This window comes from Tyto alba, unplaced genomic scaffold (assembly GCF_018691265.1).
Source record: "Tyto alba isolate M040663 unplaced genomic scaffold, T.alba_DEE_v4.0 Super-Scaffold_14, whole genome shotgun sequence".
Classification (NCBI taxonomy): Eukaryota; Metazoa; Chordata; class Aves; order Strigiformes; family Tytonidae; genus Tyto; species Tyto alba.
The window spans coordinates 23,636,907-23,653,835 of record NW_024881276.1 but is presented as its reverse complement, the minus strand read 5'-3'; the positions used below and the strand labels follow the sequence as shown (position 1 = coordinate 23,653,835).

The window sequence follows — 16,929 nt, the reverse complement described above, 5'->3', positions numbered from 1 at the left end:
CTACTGACCCACAAGCAACAAAGCCCAAGTGTACATAAGGTTCTGTGTTTTCTGGCTGCAGTGATGGCAAAAAAACATCTAGGTAATTTCAAAGACTGATGAAGCAGAAACATTAAAAAAAACACCCCACCACCCCCTACACCCATTCTTTCACTCAGTATTTAAAACAGACCTTGAAACACACAGATTTTTGCTTTTGAATTAACACTTTCGGCCTAGCCTTACCTGTTGAGATTGTGGACATACATGAAAGCACTAAGACAGGCTCTTGTCCTATGCACCCATGTCTCCCACACCCCATAGGAAATCTTCAGAAGCACAGGTTCAACTGCTTGAACAGTCATGTAATAATGAACCAGAAAAAGGAAGTAGGCAGTGTAGTACTACCATATAAGCTAAAGAAACTTCATATTCATACCTGAACCATTAGTGATTAGGGTTTGTTTTTTTTTTTTTAATTAAAAAAAAAAAAACATAAGAACGAGAAGTTAGAATACAACTGTTTTCATAAAGACATCAGTCTTACTCTGTTATGGCCTTTGAAACATAATACAAACCAAGAAAACAATGAGTTATTCGAATGTTTTTCATTCTATTGTGTCACCCACATCAAATGACAATCCCCCAGTGAGATTTATGAAGTACTAAAAAAACCTTACCTTTTGGATAATCTTCCAATAAGAGGTTGAAGTGACCTAACTGACAAAAGAAATCAGACTCGACCTTTCCTTCAGCTTTCAAAATTAGCGATTCATAGCAGCGAACAGCCTGGGAAAAAGAAATACAAGGTTTTCAAAATTCTGTACTTAACTAAAGTAAATAATACATTTTCTGTGAAATAACAAATTTTCTTGTTAGTCTGCGAGGCAAGAAGTCTACAAGAACTCTCAATAATGTAGTTAGCATTATTTTTCAAAGAAAAAATGTAATATCTGACAGAAGAGATTTGGAAGTTCACTGATTCTAATGTAAATTGACAGAAAATTAACAACAAAGTTTTCTCTGGTTTATTTGTGGACTCCTGAAACATTCGATTTCCCAAACATAAAGCAAGCCTCTAACAGACAGAGCCATTTTTAACTTAAAAATCAATGAAATGCAAAATGATTGATGATGATTTTATTTATTCTTCCCAATCTGCAAGAAATGAACCTCTAATTTTCTTCTCATTCTGTGTTTGTTTTTTCTAAAGGATACACATTTCATTCTACCCGTTATATTACTAGTTTTTACTGAAGAATATGCTACCTCAGCATGCTTGCTTAGGCAATTTATATACCTTAGCATATATTTCCCAAGATCTGATTCCTTTCACATACCTCTATCATGTTGTAAAATGCAGTTTACTACCTTCTACTTGCTACACAGTTATTGTAGGCTAAGCAAAGCTAAAGTTAGAGATGTGAATCCAATTAGAAAGGAATTTTACTGTGAGAAAAGTTGCCCTGGAAGTTTAAGTGGCACACACAAAGTATATTCTGCGCTGCAAACAAACATTTTTAATAAACTGAACTGATACCTTCTATTCACCATAATGGTCATGGTCTTTAACCAATTGTATTCTTACCTCTTGACCCTATTTAAACTTTGGGAATGAATGAATGAATAAAATCAGTTTCCCAACTTTTTTTACTTCCAGTTTCTTGATTTTGAACATTCTAGCCATTAAAATTAAGTAGATGAATAAACTTAAATGAGAGGGAAGGTCCTCTGCACCAGTAGAAGATTTACAAGTTCTCAAAAGCTTGACAGACTTCCAACAAACCACAATTCCAGCTCGTTAATCCATGACTTTCACCAACTCATGGTTTGACTATATCTCAAATTTGGTTGCAATGATAAACTGCGTGATTTTAACATATTACAGTAATCAAGGACCTTAATACTTAATCTGAAATGACAATCTTCATTGAGTCATTTTATTAAAACTAGAAACTGAAAAGGGTTAAAAAAAAAAAAGATTAATCTAGCCTGTAATACTTAAGCCCAAATATAAATTAGTCGTCTTGCCCATATTTGTGATTTGCTTTGTGTACACTTGTATGAATCATCAAAATGAGAAATGCCAACAATAAAATGAGGAAATGTTAAGAAACAGTTAAAACACACCTGTGGAGAATCCAAATTACTAATCTAATCTGTATTTTAATTTGCCATTTTTACCTTGCCATGTTAGTTTTAAAATTGTTTTTTTAACCAATAAGCAATAAGAAGATAGGCACTCAAGAGGTATTACATATGCTTTCTCCTGCTTTCCAGTCCAGAATAGCTTTATTTTATGTCTGTTTTCAGGAATAAAGTTCAGATAGATAAAAACAAAGCTATGCTGCTGCAAAACTGCAGCAAAATGGGAAACATCTATATTAAATCTATTAGGTGTAAGTGTGGTATCAAAATTCTTTAATAAAACCATTTAAATTATATATTTCAAACTGTTGCTATTTGGCTATATTCTGAAGATACTGAGACATGTATTTGCTTCTACATCAAAGAACTGCTGCAGAATATTTTATTCAACCTCTAAGTTTTGCCCTCACAAACTGCACTGGAAGGCCTGGAATCCTGTTGACAGTGAAACAAAGCTACTACTCCTTTTATTTTATTCCCATCACTATGAATACCTCTTGGAGTCAGCCAACTCTCTATCTAAAGAATATGATGCCTGGAATCAGAAGCAAAGCACACGAGTCCAAAGTGAATTTCTTAAAATTACTGTATGTGTGTAAACCAATTTTCAACATTCAGGCTCACCAGCTGAACCTACTCAGATCTGCAAATGTTTTAATGCAGAATCTTGTTTTTTGCACTTTGCTCCCTCTCCCCAATTTTTATTTTTGGTCTGATCTCTGGATTTGTACAAATCGTAACACAATTCTTTCTGGTGACCATAATGTTACTGTCACGGATTAACTCGCAGATAGCTCTCCCATTTTCTGATGACACGCAATACCTGCTGCATACGTTGAAGAGAATATTCACACTATGACATTTTCTTAAATTAGTATTTTGTCTTCTACAACTCAGTCACTGTTCAGAGCATACAGAAACTGCCACTGCAACAGGAAGCTTACAAAAACTGCTGGAGAGGAAGTTAGGGTAGTTTATTTCCTGAATTACATGGCTACAGGTAATTAAAGAGAACTTGACTTTATGAACAAATATAACAGGATTTTTCTATACAGATGTTCAAGGAAATTATAAATCACATACACCTAAACAGGTAAGCAGCCGGGGACCCTTAACGTTTCCACAGTCCCTTTTTAAGTAAATCCTCGTTAAAAGATGCATCACAAATACCTGAAGCACTACATATAGTGGGGATATAAAAAGCTGTGCCCAAGTCCTTCACACAACTCAGATCAATTCTCAACAAGGCAGATTTTCCCTTTGCTTTAGAATACACTTTAAAGATACCACTAAGCCATCTTACTAACACCAGCACAAGGCAAGCTGTAGGACATCAGAGCTGCAAAAGAGGATTTCCACTTAAGTAACAGTTAACAGTTACTGTCAGAGCAATTCAGCTACACCATTAAGTACACCCTCTCAGTTGATCACTAACCTATTTGCAACATTATCAGGAAGACACTTACATTTATGCAAACTAAAATTGTGAGGCTTGTTTCATATGAGTTTTTGAAATTCTTCTAGCACATTCTAATAAAATGAAACAGCAACTAAGTGCAAGCTTGACTTCCTCAGCTGGAACACCAAAGTCAACCTCCAAGTCTCTGGAGGATGAGCTGACTGGTCAGTAGATGGCTCTTGTTCTTCCTATTAGCCAGCACAGACAGATTCATCTAGTCAAATTGATTTATCCAACTTTGGTTTTGCTCAAGAAACCTTCTTTCCCATCAAACCCCTGCACAAACACCTCAGGAAAGGAACAAGTATTTTTCTGCACGTATAAGAATCTGTCTCTTAGTTGAATGAATGGATGCAAAACATTTTGAAGAGGGAGATCACAACTACACATATGTGTAGATGGTTTCTTTGAAGGAATAATCAAAAAATCTCATTTCAGTGGATCTGTAACTGCAAAGATCATCTATGGCACTATTTATGCAACCCATTTAAATCATCCCAAGACACTAAGAATTCTAAGGAAGTTAAAAACCCCTCAGGTTTTTAAGTATTGTTATTTAGTCCACATTGTATGGATTTATAAATGCACTCAATGGAGCCAGCCTTGAGAATTGCTAGTATTGACAAATTAACAAGAAAGAGAAAGACCCTGAAATGAAAAGGAAGATTGCTACACAAGGTCATACGCTTTCTTCCCTTTGTTCAAGGCTGCATGAAGATAAAAGGGAAACCTGAAGAATTTAGAAACTCGGAAAAAATAATCATCTGCAGCTGCTTTGCAGTGTGACAACCAGAGCAGAAGCAGGAAACAAATACAGGAATGGCTTCAGGAAGACAAGCCTGTTTATATGACAAGAAAAAAGAAGCAATACTCATGCTGTTTGCCACCTGCTTGATTTGATTAAAAGCAAACTGAAGTAATACACTATTGTCAACACTTCTGACATGACAGTTACAAACCACCTCTTATGACATCATAATTCATGACTGAGGGCATTCTGATTTCACAAATTCAACGACCAATTCTTAGGACACGTTTAAATACAATACAGTGAAGAAGAGAAAGGTTTAATGTATTTGTCAATTTGGAAAAAGCTAGCAAAACATTCATATGTGTTCACAAAAGGAAAAAAACTCCGTTATCACCTTTAAAATGCACTACCAAATACCTGTACGTTCACTACTTATTCCAAAAAGGGAAAGGAACTGGAATATTTTTTCCCTCTGCTGTGAGAACATTTCCCCCCCCCCCCCAAAAAAAAAAAAACCAAACCAAACAAAAACCCCATAAAGCAAATGCCAGTTTTGTCTATTATGAACCTGATGTCTTTTTATGAAGAAAAGACCCTGGAAGTGGGAATATGCTATAACCAAAACAAAACAGTCCAACAGATAAAACCAGAATTCTAAATACTGTATACAGAATTCACTTATACATATTACAGCTCTACTTCATAAAGGAGAAGGACGGATGATGTTACTTCAACTAATATGAAGAAAAAAACTTCACCATTATCACTGGGTACAATTATTTGTATTTTACAGCACAAATTCAAGTTACTGTTAAACAACCGTGCTAAAAATATAAAAGAAAAAAAAACATGCAGATTTTTTGAACGGTTTCTAAAGAAGATGATGTAATGATGTTTTTTCTTACTTGTGACAAGCATGATTGACTAAGAAGTAAGTAGCAGGACTGAATCGCCAAATATGACAAAATGTTAATTATTAGTTCTTTAATATATTAGCAAAATAAAAACAGAAGAGTGCACCGAGTCAGGAAATTTTTACTTAAAACACAGAAGGAATATTGACAACTACAGAAAACCAAAAAACTATCAATATAAGCTGTTAGCATGGCAACAGCTGGGCAGTAATATTCAGTGAAATAAATTATTTGAATTTTACTGGGCAATAAATTAACTGTTTAAGAAAAAGATAGTATTTTAACACAGACAACGTAGTGTAAAATTACAAATTCAAAGCCTCAAGATGTTCTTAGAACCCTAAAGTTCACAACAGAAAACACTATTGTATATGTAGATAAGCCTTCCTTGGTGGGGGGGGTTGGGAGGGGAGTGGACAATGAGACACACACAGTTCCTGCTTCCACTTTCTTGTTTCTCTAGAAAGCAATAACCTGAATGGATGGGTTTTGTGAGCAAGCAATGAACTGGAAGCATGAAAAAAATTCAAAGAGAGGGGCATCAGTGGACTCTTCACAAATGAAATATGTACTACTCTAATGCTTAGAAATTAAATGTTAATTTGCTCTTACAGGATATTTTAACCCTCTGGAAAATAAAGTAATTATGTAGACAGCGCTAGACAAGGAAGTGATGATCACACTATCCACTACCAGTCAGTCTGAAGGCTATCTACAGACCAGAAAAACAGAACTTCATGTATGTGCTCAGCTCATTCTCCCCACCTCAGTATCAAAAGAGGATCTTCTGAAAGGCTTCTCTTCCATTCCTTTCTCCATGCCACAACTGACTAAAATGCACACGAGATTTTCTAGTAACAGTGACAACAGCTATCATCCCAAGAACCTCCTGATTCAGCTCTAGCTCCTGCTCTGCAACAACATAAGTGTGAACAAGGTTCACTTCAGCTAAGCAAGGAATAAAAAAAGACAAGGCTGCAATCTTCAGAAGTCAAACTATTTCCCCACCCCATCAATGACTGGCTGGATAAACACCACCTCCTGGGTTGTAGATGACTTAAAAGAACATCTCATTTACTTCTGCAGAGAAAAGAATACAATTACTCTAATTTGCTAATATTTAAGATCAAAGTCCTTAGCATTTCAGGAACAGTAAGTAGTATAGAACAACGAAAACTGATCCTCCTCATGCACTTCTCCAGAAACGTACCACCAGTTCTGGCCAATTTATTTTCCTACAATTAATGCTTCATGAAACAGGACACAAGAATAAACAATGCAAGCAATAAAGAAAAGCAGTTGCACATGTTAGCTACACACATAGACTGATGATAACAATTTTCTTTAAAAGCCACTATTGTGGTCTAGGACTCATCTACCATAGACATCATTTTAAAAAAAATATTTGTTACATGTTCAGTATAATCTGGAAGTAGAAAAGAGAAGAGAAGCAGCAAACAGCAGAAGTAAGGTTTTTAAGTGGAAATTATCATGAAAACTAACTAAAAGGTAAACAGCCCGCACAAAAAACTTTTACAGGCTGGAGTGAAAGCACCACACTATCACCATAAGAAACAAATAGTAAAATAAAAAAAGAAAAAAAAAAAGAAAAAAAAACCCCAAGTTAGAAACCTACTGCAGAGAATGAGTATCACCAAAACAAATGCTACAATCAGATGGAGAATAGGAGACACCAGTAACTTAGAAATAATTCTTCTTGAAGACAATTATTGAAAAATGAGGGATACTGCTTCATAAAAAGCAGAGAACTGCAGAACAGAATACAAAATAGAATATATGCAAATCAATGATAAATGGAAAAAAGTGACATTGGGGGGGGGGGGGGGGGGGCGGAACTTGCCACCACTGAATAAAGAACTCTTACTATCAACTGTAAGACATTCTTGACAAGTGTTTTCTGTCAGACAGATGTAAACTCAATAGTGTAGGCTTCTCATCAAAAAATACAGGAAGCTTAGTCATTTTCAGCCAACAGTATCCATAACCAATTGCATTTTGATGAAAACTTTGTTGACTGGAGTTAATGTAGTGAATCACTGCATTCATTCTGAGATCACCTTTAGGATGCATGCACACCCCACACACACACCATTACTTCTTTTAAATATGGCAAGATATGTTTACAAATATAGATGTGTATATACGTACAGACACACCTACATTATACAGGAAATGAAAACAAATTCTAAACTATCAGCAAACAGAATGGTCTCTATTCTGTCCCTGAAAATATTTCATAATCAGAAGATTCAGGAGATTGTGACAAATTCTATATGGAATTTCATCATTCCAAATCTTGTATAGTTACTCTCTTTTTTTAAAAAACTTTTTTTTTTTAAAAGTAGCAGTAACTTTCATAGGCAATTGAAATGGCTGATTTTTATCTGAGAATACAGGAACTTTTTCTGTTATTTCTACCATTATAATTCTGTTTCAAGTAGAATTGCAGCACCTTGATTTAGCAATTGTTCTAGAGCTAATGAACAGTGCACCATATAGTAAAATTTAAGAGTACTAAATGTGGCTTTATTCTAGCAATTCTTAGTTATACCAACATAGAACATCACAACTGAGATGCAAGCATGTCATACTTCAAAACATTCAGACAGTTAATTTCAATAAACTTATCTTTTCTGAAAATATTAAACCAGCTGCATCTAGAAGGCTACAGATTTTCATATAGATTTTAGCAAGATATCATACATCAAATAGCTGCTTTCTATTTCCCTGGGTAAATAAATTTGGAAATACAATTAAAAATCAACCCAGAGAGGGAGGGGAAAAAAAAAAAAAAAAAAAAAAAAAAAAAACAAACAATTAAAGCCAGAGTCTGCATTAATAGCTGCCTATTTTACCTGAGAAAAAAATCCAAAGTTTAAATCTGAATAACTTTTATTTGTGCAGACATCTCCTGATCCAGACACAAGTCTTTGGAAATGTAACACTATCAGCTACCAAGCATAAAGATGACAATGAAGCAATTAATAAAGAAGCTTGACAAAGAAGTATTAAACAGAGAACAATGTACATACATATGCTTAATAAAATGTCTACTAACACTGACACAACATATAAACTTGTGAAAATACTTAGTTTCAGACTAAATAGAATTATGTTCTGTGCTGTTGTTTGGATGCAAGGTGATATAGAAGAACAACTATTACAAAATATTTAAAAACTACCATAAATTCCTCTGCTCTGCTAAACCTGCACAGTATAAACTTCGGTTCCAAAAGGGTTTAAGCACCAGAGGTGGCCTGGTTTTCAGAAATAAATATGGTTGGTAGCTTAATCTGAAAATACAAGGAAAAGAAGATTCATTTTAGAAGAATGAAGATGAAAATGGGTCAGGAGCTGTTTACGAAGAAAGTGTAAAAACTAATGATAAAAGGATAGGAAGTATGGAGTTTTCAGCACCACAGGAGACATCAAATTGGTAAAGGAATGTTAAAACACAAAGGATAAAAAAACCACCAAAATGGAAGGAACCTGATTTCAAATACTGAAATACCATTCTTTCAGAGTCTCAGAATGCTGGTACTTCTAAAGTTAGCATAGCCAGTATACCAGGAAGGGTGCTCCACAAAGATTTTCCATGACATCACCGAAATCTCACATACAGCTACCACTCCACATATCATGTTCCTTTTTCCACTGTCATTCATATATGTTCCTCTTATGGCTGCTTAATTATGCTTAAACAATGAGGATGCTGCCCACATACAAAAATGAGAAACACTGACATAACCAAATGTGAATGAAAACCAGCTTGCACAGAAAAATGTTTTGGAGCAGAACTGTAGACCCAGTAAACACCTTGAAAAGTGACACAATAATTCCAATCTCTGCTAATGCCTGCAAACACCCAGCCCTATCCTTCACCTTTCCCACCTCATGTGGCAGCCTAAAGGGAAAAAATTTGCAGTGAGGAAGAGAAATACAGTCCTCTGGATACAGTCACACAACTAATGAAGAGCTGGTATACCTCATTCCAGAAAAAAAAAAACCACATTGCTACATAGCACAAGTAGACATTAACAGTTGTGGAGTTACATTCATATAGACTTCAGAATTGGTATTTATGCACTAGAAAGTGCAAGACCAAATTATTTTAGCTACTAGTGTACATTTGCATCATAATATGCACTAAACACCAAGTAAAATGACAATACACTCAAGCATTCCTCAGGAACTGGCCAAAGTCTTCTGGACAAGTGAAACTTTGTACTGAATTTTCACAGACAACACATCCTGAAGAATCCTGTAGCCGCAGGGTAAATAGCCATGCAGGCTGTCAACACGGACTGTGTTTATTAACATTCCCCTGCAGCTGGATAGAAGACATCCTTCTTGAATGCTGCTTCCCAAGCCCTATCAAATTTGACATCCAATACAGAGATGGATATTAACAAATACCAGGTGGAAAAACATGCACATATCAAGCTTAATGCTAACACCCTGTTAATCTCTATGTTTTTTCAGAGATACTAAACTGGAAAATCTGACTACTTAACACCTTACTCCAATACTTGTGGACAAGACGACACCATTCAAACCATACATAGAACAGCACTCAATAACATGGGCTTCTACAACCAGTCACGCCTAACTCCCTAATATGCAACTCTAATTTTTAAAAAATAATGGTTAAAGTTGTATTACATTTCAATTTTGACAGCATAGGTTAGAAAGTATGAAATAACTGAAGATCCAGAAATAGCATCCTCATGTTCAAACCATGATTAACAATAGAATTTTATGAGCATTATCACAAAACTGCCTCAAAAATGAGTCACGACAGTTTAGGAAAAGCAATACGCATGCCCAACATACCTATATCCAAAGGCCAATCCTCTAAACCAGCTAAACTTCTCAGACTGAAAAAAAAAAAAAAAAAAAAAGAAAAAAAAAAACATACCACCACCACCATCCCCCCCACCCCAAAAAAAAACCCCACAAAACCAACCAACTACCAAACAACAAAAAACCCCAAAACCACAACTTACATACAATTCACTACCCTTACATGTTTGCCAGGCCCAAACTTCACTGAAAATAGCTAATGGTCATTAATTTATTTTAAAAATGTCTATTTGTAGACTAAAATATAAAAACTGAGCAATAGAAGCGGAATTCCACTGTACGGAACCCAATTCTTTAACCTGCCATTTATCTTGTGTCGCATTGATACTGCCTTTCACAGTGACTAAATCAGTATCTCTAAGCACTAAAAACACTGCTTGTCTCTCAGAATCAGAGAGAAAATTCAAAAATCTTTAAACAATCAAACTGTTAGAAAGCATTTTATAAACCCACTGACATGCTAACTTCATCAACAGGGATACAAAATGGGACAAAGTATTCCAGAAGAACAGATGTGCAGTACAGCATTTAACATCAGAAAGTTCACAGGCTCTTGGCAGCATTCATAAACTTACCTATGTATGTGATTCATATACCAAATGCCCTTGAAAATCTCCTTACAATTGATTACTATAGGGTTTCCATTTGAAATTAAATGATAGAAATAATTGAATGATACACATTTCAGACATTTGTTGAGAAGCTTTTACTTTTGAAGAACATGCTATATTGCACTGGATTTACTCCACAGAACGGAGGTGTTTTGGTTAAGTATCTGACTCTTTAACTGAAGCTGTAATGACTCAGGCCTTTAGGTGAGGGATCAATTCCTATATTGTTTACAGTGGTAGACATCATCAACTTCAAGTATGCATTAATGCAAAACCTTAGAAAGAACTTCAGCAGTTTTACAGGCAATATATTTTCCAAAACGCAACCAACTTGAGGCTGCAAAAATGTACCAACATAGTGACCAAGGGCATAAAGTCACTCAGGAGTTTTTAATTAAAAAGATAGTTCCTTAACACTAAAAAGTTGATTGTCTTCTGTCATTGTTTAACCCCAGACAGCAACTAGGCACCACACAGCTGCTCACTCACTCCCCCCACCCAGTGGGATCAGGGAGAGAACTGGAGGGGAAAAAAGCCCAAATATTAAATAATAGAAAAAAAAAAAAAAAAAAAAAGGTAAAACTCATGGGTAGATAAAGACAGTTTAATACAACAGGAAAGGAAGAAAATAATGGTAAAGGTAGTAATAATAAAAAAAATAGAATATACAAACCAAGTGATGCACTATGCAATTGCTCACCACTCATCGACTGCTGTCCAGTCAGCTCCTGAGCAGCAGTCCCCAGCCAGCTTTCCCCCCAGTTTATATACTGGGCACAACATCAAATGGCATGGAATATTCCCCTGGTCAGCTTTGGTCACCTGTCCTGTCTGTGTCCCATCCCAACTTCTTGTGCCCCTCCAGCCTTCTCACTGGCTGGAGGGGCACTAGAAGCTGAAAAGTCCTTGACCTAGTGTAAATACTACTTAGCAACAATTAAAAACATAAGTGTGTTATCAACATTATTCTCATACTAAATCTGAAACACAAAACTATACCAGCTACAAGGAAGAGAATTAACTCTATGCCAGCAGAAGCCAGGATATCTTCCCTTTTTAAGGTTTTGGATTAATGGGGCATACCCATGTCTCCCATTTCACTGTCACTAATATAATCTATCTTTGTTTAAACGCTAAATTCACCTTCAAAAGCACTCAATGATCATAGAAGATCTTTAAATTGCCAAATTACACCAGTGTGAGAACTGCAGTCATTGAGAACACTTCCCAATGCAAGAAAAGTTTATTTCCAAAGAAAAGTTTATTTCCACTGAAGACTGTTTTTCATGTGCTGAGCCCATTATTGGAAAAAGTATGTCATCAACTCAGCATATGTAGAAAGGTGCACACACTTTTACGTTCACCTTTATTAATATAAAACCCCCACGTTATACTGTACAAAAAAAATCCTGTCAAAAAGGTATGTGACCACGAACAAGCAATTCCTCTAGAGAGGAAACAAGGAAAACAGCGAAACAAAAATCTATGAACAAAGCATGACAGTCAGACACCAAATAAAGTTCTAAAGAGCACACGGGGGTCAGCAATTTGCAATTACAAGCTCAGACAGAATAAAGGAGCAAGCAAGACGAAAGGCGCAAGTGAGATGAAACCTTCACTGGGGAGAATAGCAGAGAAGGAAAGTAGACAGATCATGACTTACTCAAGACCTGAACGACAGCACCCTCTTCACTGTGTTGTCATTCCATCCCTACTTCATCTGGCAGCACAACTGCCTCCCCATTATTACTCACCTAATACACAGCATCTCCACATAATAATCACTTCAATCATGGCAGTCACTCAGAGAACAAGTGATTAGCCCTCTATGGAGAATGTTTGGGGAAAGTGAAAAAATACAAAGGTGAAAGAGTTCAAGAACATTTAAAAATTCATCAAATTTAAATTGAAGATATTTCTGACTAATCATAAAGGGCAAGGGATAGCATGCAAGTCAGTCCCAAATGTCAATCTTTAATCCCTTTATTTTGAAGTGTCATCTGTAGTACAAAAGGTTCATTTTTCATAGCTTTCTGCAGAAGCATTTATTTGTAACCAAAAAAAGCTAAACCCATCATTCTGGATCACCTGTGGCCTGCCCTGTGCAAGCAACAGGAGGTAAGCTTTATGCTTAAGCTTGGAAACTTCAGTAACACTTGCACGTGCAAGAGCAATTATTTATGTTGTCTTTAGGCCACAGACAGAGAACTGGCATCTCATGAGGTGCACGTGGCTTACAAGAAAAAAACTCCTAACTAGCAAGGTCTGTGCTACTGTCAGCACATGGAAGGAATGCATCTGCTTTCAACTTCTTGGCCAATTAGCACCAAATAGCCACGGGAGAACAAGCTTCCCAGCCAGCACAGCCAGGGCCAGTTGGCCCTGCCTGGGCAGGTGCAGCAGACAGGGGGCTTCCTCTCTTCTTATCTGTTTTTCCTGAGAATCACAGAATGGTTTGGGTTGGAAGGGACCTTAAAGATCATCTAGTTCCTTCCTCTCCACGTGCTGAGCACGTGGAAGAGCTCCTTAAGTGGAGTCTGACAGCTGAAGACAGGAAGGCCAAGCTCCGCCGAAAAAGCAGAACCAGGAAGCATGCAAGTAAGCCAAGGAAGTGACAGTGAGCCCTAGAATCAGAGCAGAGACAGGGGAAAGCACTTTTGAAATAAGCGTTACAAGCTGTACGCAGAAGATTCAAATCTTTTGTTAGACTATTTGCAGGCTAGTAGGAAGACTACATAGACCTGACTCTTAATTTGTACTAAGAACAAAAAAATACAGCATACTGAAAATATAGTATTTCCAGTATATTTTTGAAACTGAAAAAGTTTCAAACTTTTTTTGCTGTGAGACAACTTGAAAAGCTGAAAGTCTTTGCAGAATATTAAGATCAAGTTTGCAGCTCTTGTTAATTTTATTCCCCTGCCTCTCCAGATGTACACTTGGCTGCTAGTCCATCTTGCATCCAGGGAGACTAATAGGACCAGAACCTCAACTCCATTCTCCTTCTTGTCGTAACACTTTAACAGCACAGTTACACTACACAAGGTGCAGGAGGCATAAATAAATTTCTCAAAATGTATTCCTTCTGTGTAGTAATGGAATGAGATTTGAGACTCTAGATCAGTGTCCCGCACTTGTTTCACATAGGAAAAACGAAAGTGTGTTGAATCCTGTGAATCAGGCCAAGCTCCACCTAAAATCTATTTTCAGAGATATTTAATAATGTCCAAGCAGCATAAAATTCAACATAAAAGGTGAAGAGCGGTAATATTAACTACACTTATTGGTGGTAGCCTATCATTACCTCCATAATTTGCAGAGATACAATACTGGCCTTTGGACTGAATTTACAGTATTACTTTAGCTCTATCAACTGTAAATGAGGTGAGAACGTTACGACTTGAAAACACACCTATCAGCCTGCCACAGATGGATTTTTCAAAGGTAATCTAGGAGGCATGAAGCAGTAAAACATTATACAACCATGTAAGATCCTGAACTCTGCAGCAAGTTTATTGAAACTACTCAAAAAATCCTCAAGTACATTAATTATTGGATTATGAGGCAACAAACCAAGATGAATATATGCTGACAACATAAGGCAGACCAAAAGAAAGCATACAAGATTCTGGAGTTCAACAGAGGATAAATTTCCAGCAAAGATAAAATAAAGATTACCACAATAAATCATACTAATAGTCAGACTAGTGCAGCATCTTGTCTTCATATTTACTTCAACAGTACATGTATTAAAGTAACAATAATAAAAGATTAGCAACATTGAAAGGTTAGCATATAATATTTTTTTCTAATACTTTCCTAGACTGCAGAAATTTAAGTTCAGGAACCTCCTGGGCACAGGTAGTACTGATGTTCTTAACAGCTCTTCATGAGCTTTCCTTCCATTAATTTGCCTCACCATTTTTTAATAACATGTCCATTCATTTAACATTAACAGTATATGGCAGCGAGGAGTTCCACAGATTAACTGCAAGGAACCATCTTTTTTTTGTTCTGAATTTGCTTCCTGACAGTTTCAGCTGATGCTCCCAAGCTCTTGCAGTAGAAGAGACAGGGAACAACCTGTTCTAAAAGCACAAATATTAATACCATCTCAGCAGATTTCATCTACAGCATTCTATACAATATCCCTGTGTTCAGAAAAGATAAACTTAAAAAAATTTGTAAGAGAACTGCAGGGGTAAGAGGAAAGAAGAAGAGTCTCTCTTGCAAAAGGAAGTCAAAACAGCTCAAATTATTTAGCCTGGCACATCAAGCTATGACTATTTTCTACAAGTACTAACAGGACAAACACCAAGGGAAAAGAGCTGTTTCAACCTAACAGCAATGTTGACAAACAAATGTGTACAAATTTAGACTAAAAATTTTAAAAGGATTTGAAGAATCGGAAAATTAGGATCTTGCACAGCACTTAAATGGAAACAGGAGAGGCTACAGGGCACTTTTAAGTATTCTTTTTTTATCACTTTTAAGACAGTGATTTTCATAAATATAATGACATCACACGTATCTATGCATCTGTGACATAACCACCTGCAACATGAAGGGATAGGCTTAAAGAACAGCTGAAAAGTCTCATGTAAATCTATATATGCTTTTGTGCTCTCTCTAAAGGACTCTGCACAGAATTTCTGAAGTCAAGTTCTATCTGAGTTCGACAGACCAATACCTATTACTTACTATAAAGAGCTAAATTGTGGAACAAAGGGCTTATGCCCTTGAGGCATTTCTGGAGAAGAGTATTTGGGAAAGCTTAGGTAAAAGATTGAACTAACTTCTTAAGATTTTCAACTACTGTATCCCTACTGTCCAGACAGGAGGAAGACACACTGTCTGTAAGTGGTGAGTGTAACTACAGATCCAAAACCCACAGACAATATTTGAAATCTGGCCAGCTTCAACAACATAAATGCATGTGGGATTCAGTCCTTGGATTTCCTCTAGAGAATCACAATTTTAATTAAGGAAGGAATGCAATTTTTTTAGCAAATATATTTAATTTATTAAGAACCAAACCCACCTATTATGGTCTTTCAGATTATATTTTGTCTTCAGCATTACTCTAACAAGACAAGTACTAACACTGCAGGTATGTCAGTATCACCTAACATAATAACTGAAGCTTCCCATCCTCATATAAACTATCTTTCCTTTACACAAAGGTAACTGCTTTTCAAAACACACTTGTGAAATCATTTTCTCCTAAATTTGAAGAGAAGTTTTCGTTTAGCAACTCCTCAGAAAAAGAGTAAGAATATCACAGAAAGTCAGTAGCATTACATGTACTGTAATATGTTTCCAAAACTTTACATAGAAAATTAAAATTGTTTTGAAGCAAAAAAAAAAAAAAAAAAAAAAAAACGGTTATTCATAACTTACTATTAACAAACCATTTGAAGAAAAAAACAAAAACCGATAAAAACCACATACACCCCCAAACACCAATGAGACTGAATTTAATTTTTTTAAATAATTTTGTGTCTCATGCCCAACATTCATTGCCACCCATAGCATAGTACCGAGAGCTCAACTCATAGACCTCAATAGCTATCAGTAGTATGTGACAAGAAAAACAGGTGTTCAGGCATCATGGCAGTTACATTAGAGAGGATATTTTTAAAAGTTTTATAATGCTAAGCTACTGTCTCAAGTTCTCTAAAAGCAGTATGTTCCAAGTAATTGTTCGCAGCATTTTTTTTCCAAAGATGTTCCCCTCACCCACATTCAAATGGGTAGAAACATGCAATTTGCTTTCTGCTGCATCATTTATCTAGTTGGTAGGCTTCCAACTCAGACTTGCTCTTTTTTCCAAAATACATATTAACAGCCACTGTCACCTATTATTTTGAAATGTTCTTAGTTCTCATAAAGCCAATGAATGCCAATTTTTCTCTCCAAAACAGAAATGTTACCAACAAGTTCAGAAGCAAATGACAAAAGAAGAAACAGATCCAACAAAATGCAGCATTGCAGTTGAATTCTGCTATCATTTTTGTTCAGGACTCAAGAATCAAATAACTAACTTATTTCCCATTTTCATCAACCCAAGTCTAAATCTGGCATGGTATGTTAAAATTTGAAAACTGCTATTTTCAACATTGATGTCCTAAGGCTACTACTTGCTTTTACTATCAGAAGCTATTATGGTCTAAAGCTATAGCT

The 16,929-nt window shown here is 36.0% G+C and overlaps 1 protein-coding gene across 14 annotated transcripts in view; it reads right to left on the bottom strand.

Moving 5' to 3' along the window:
* Nucleotides 1–16,929, bottom strand: part of KDM6A (lysine demethylase 6A) — a 162,453-nt gene that overhangs the window by 126,113 nt on the left and 19,411 nt on the right. For all 14 annotated transcript variants that reach the window (XR_006164923.1, XM_042788532.1, XM_042788533.1 and 11 more), the window contains exon 3: nucleotides 660–768. Coding sequence is in view for 13 of the 14 variants with exons in the window: in XM_042788532.1 (XP_042644466.1) it covers nucleotides 660–768 (109 nt within the window). In the remaining variant the exon portion in view is untranslated. The remainder of the gene's footprint in view (nucleotides 1–659; nucleotides 769–16,929) is intronic.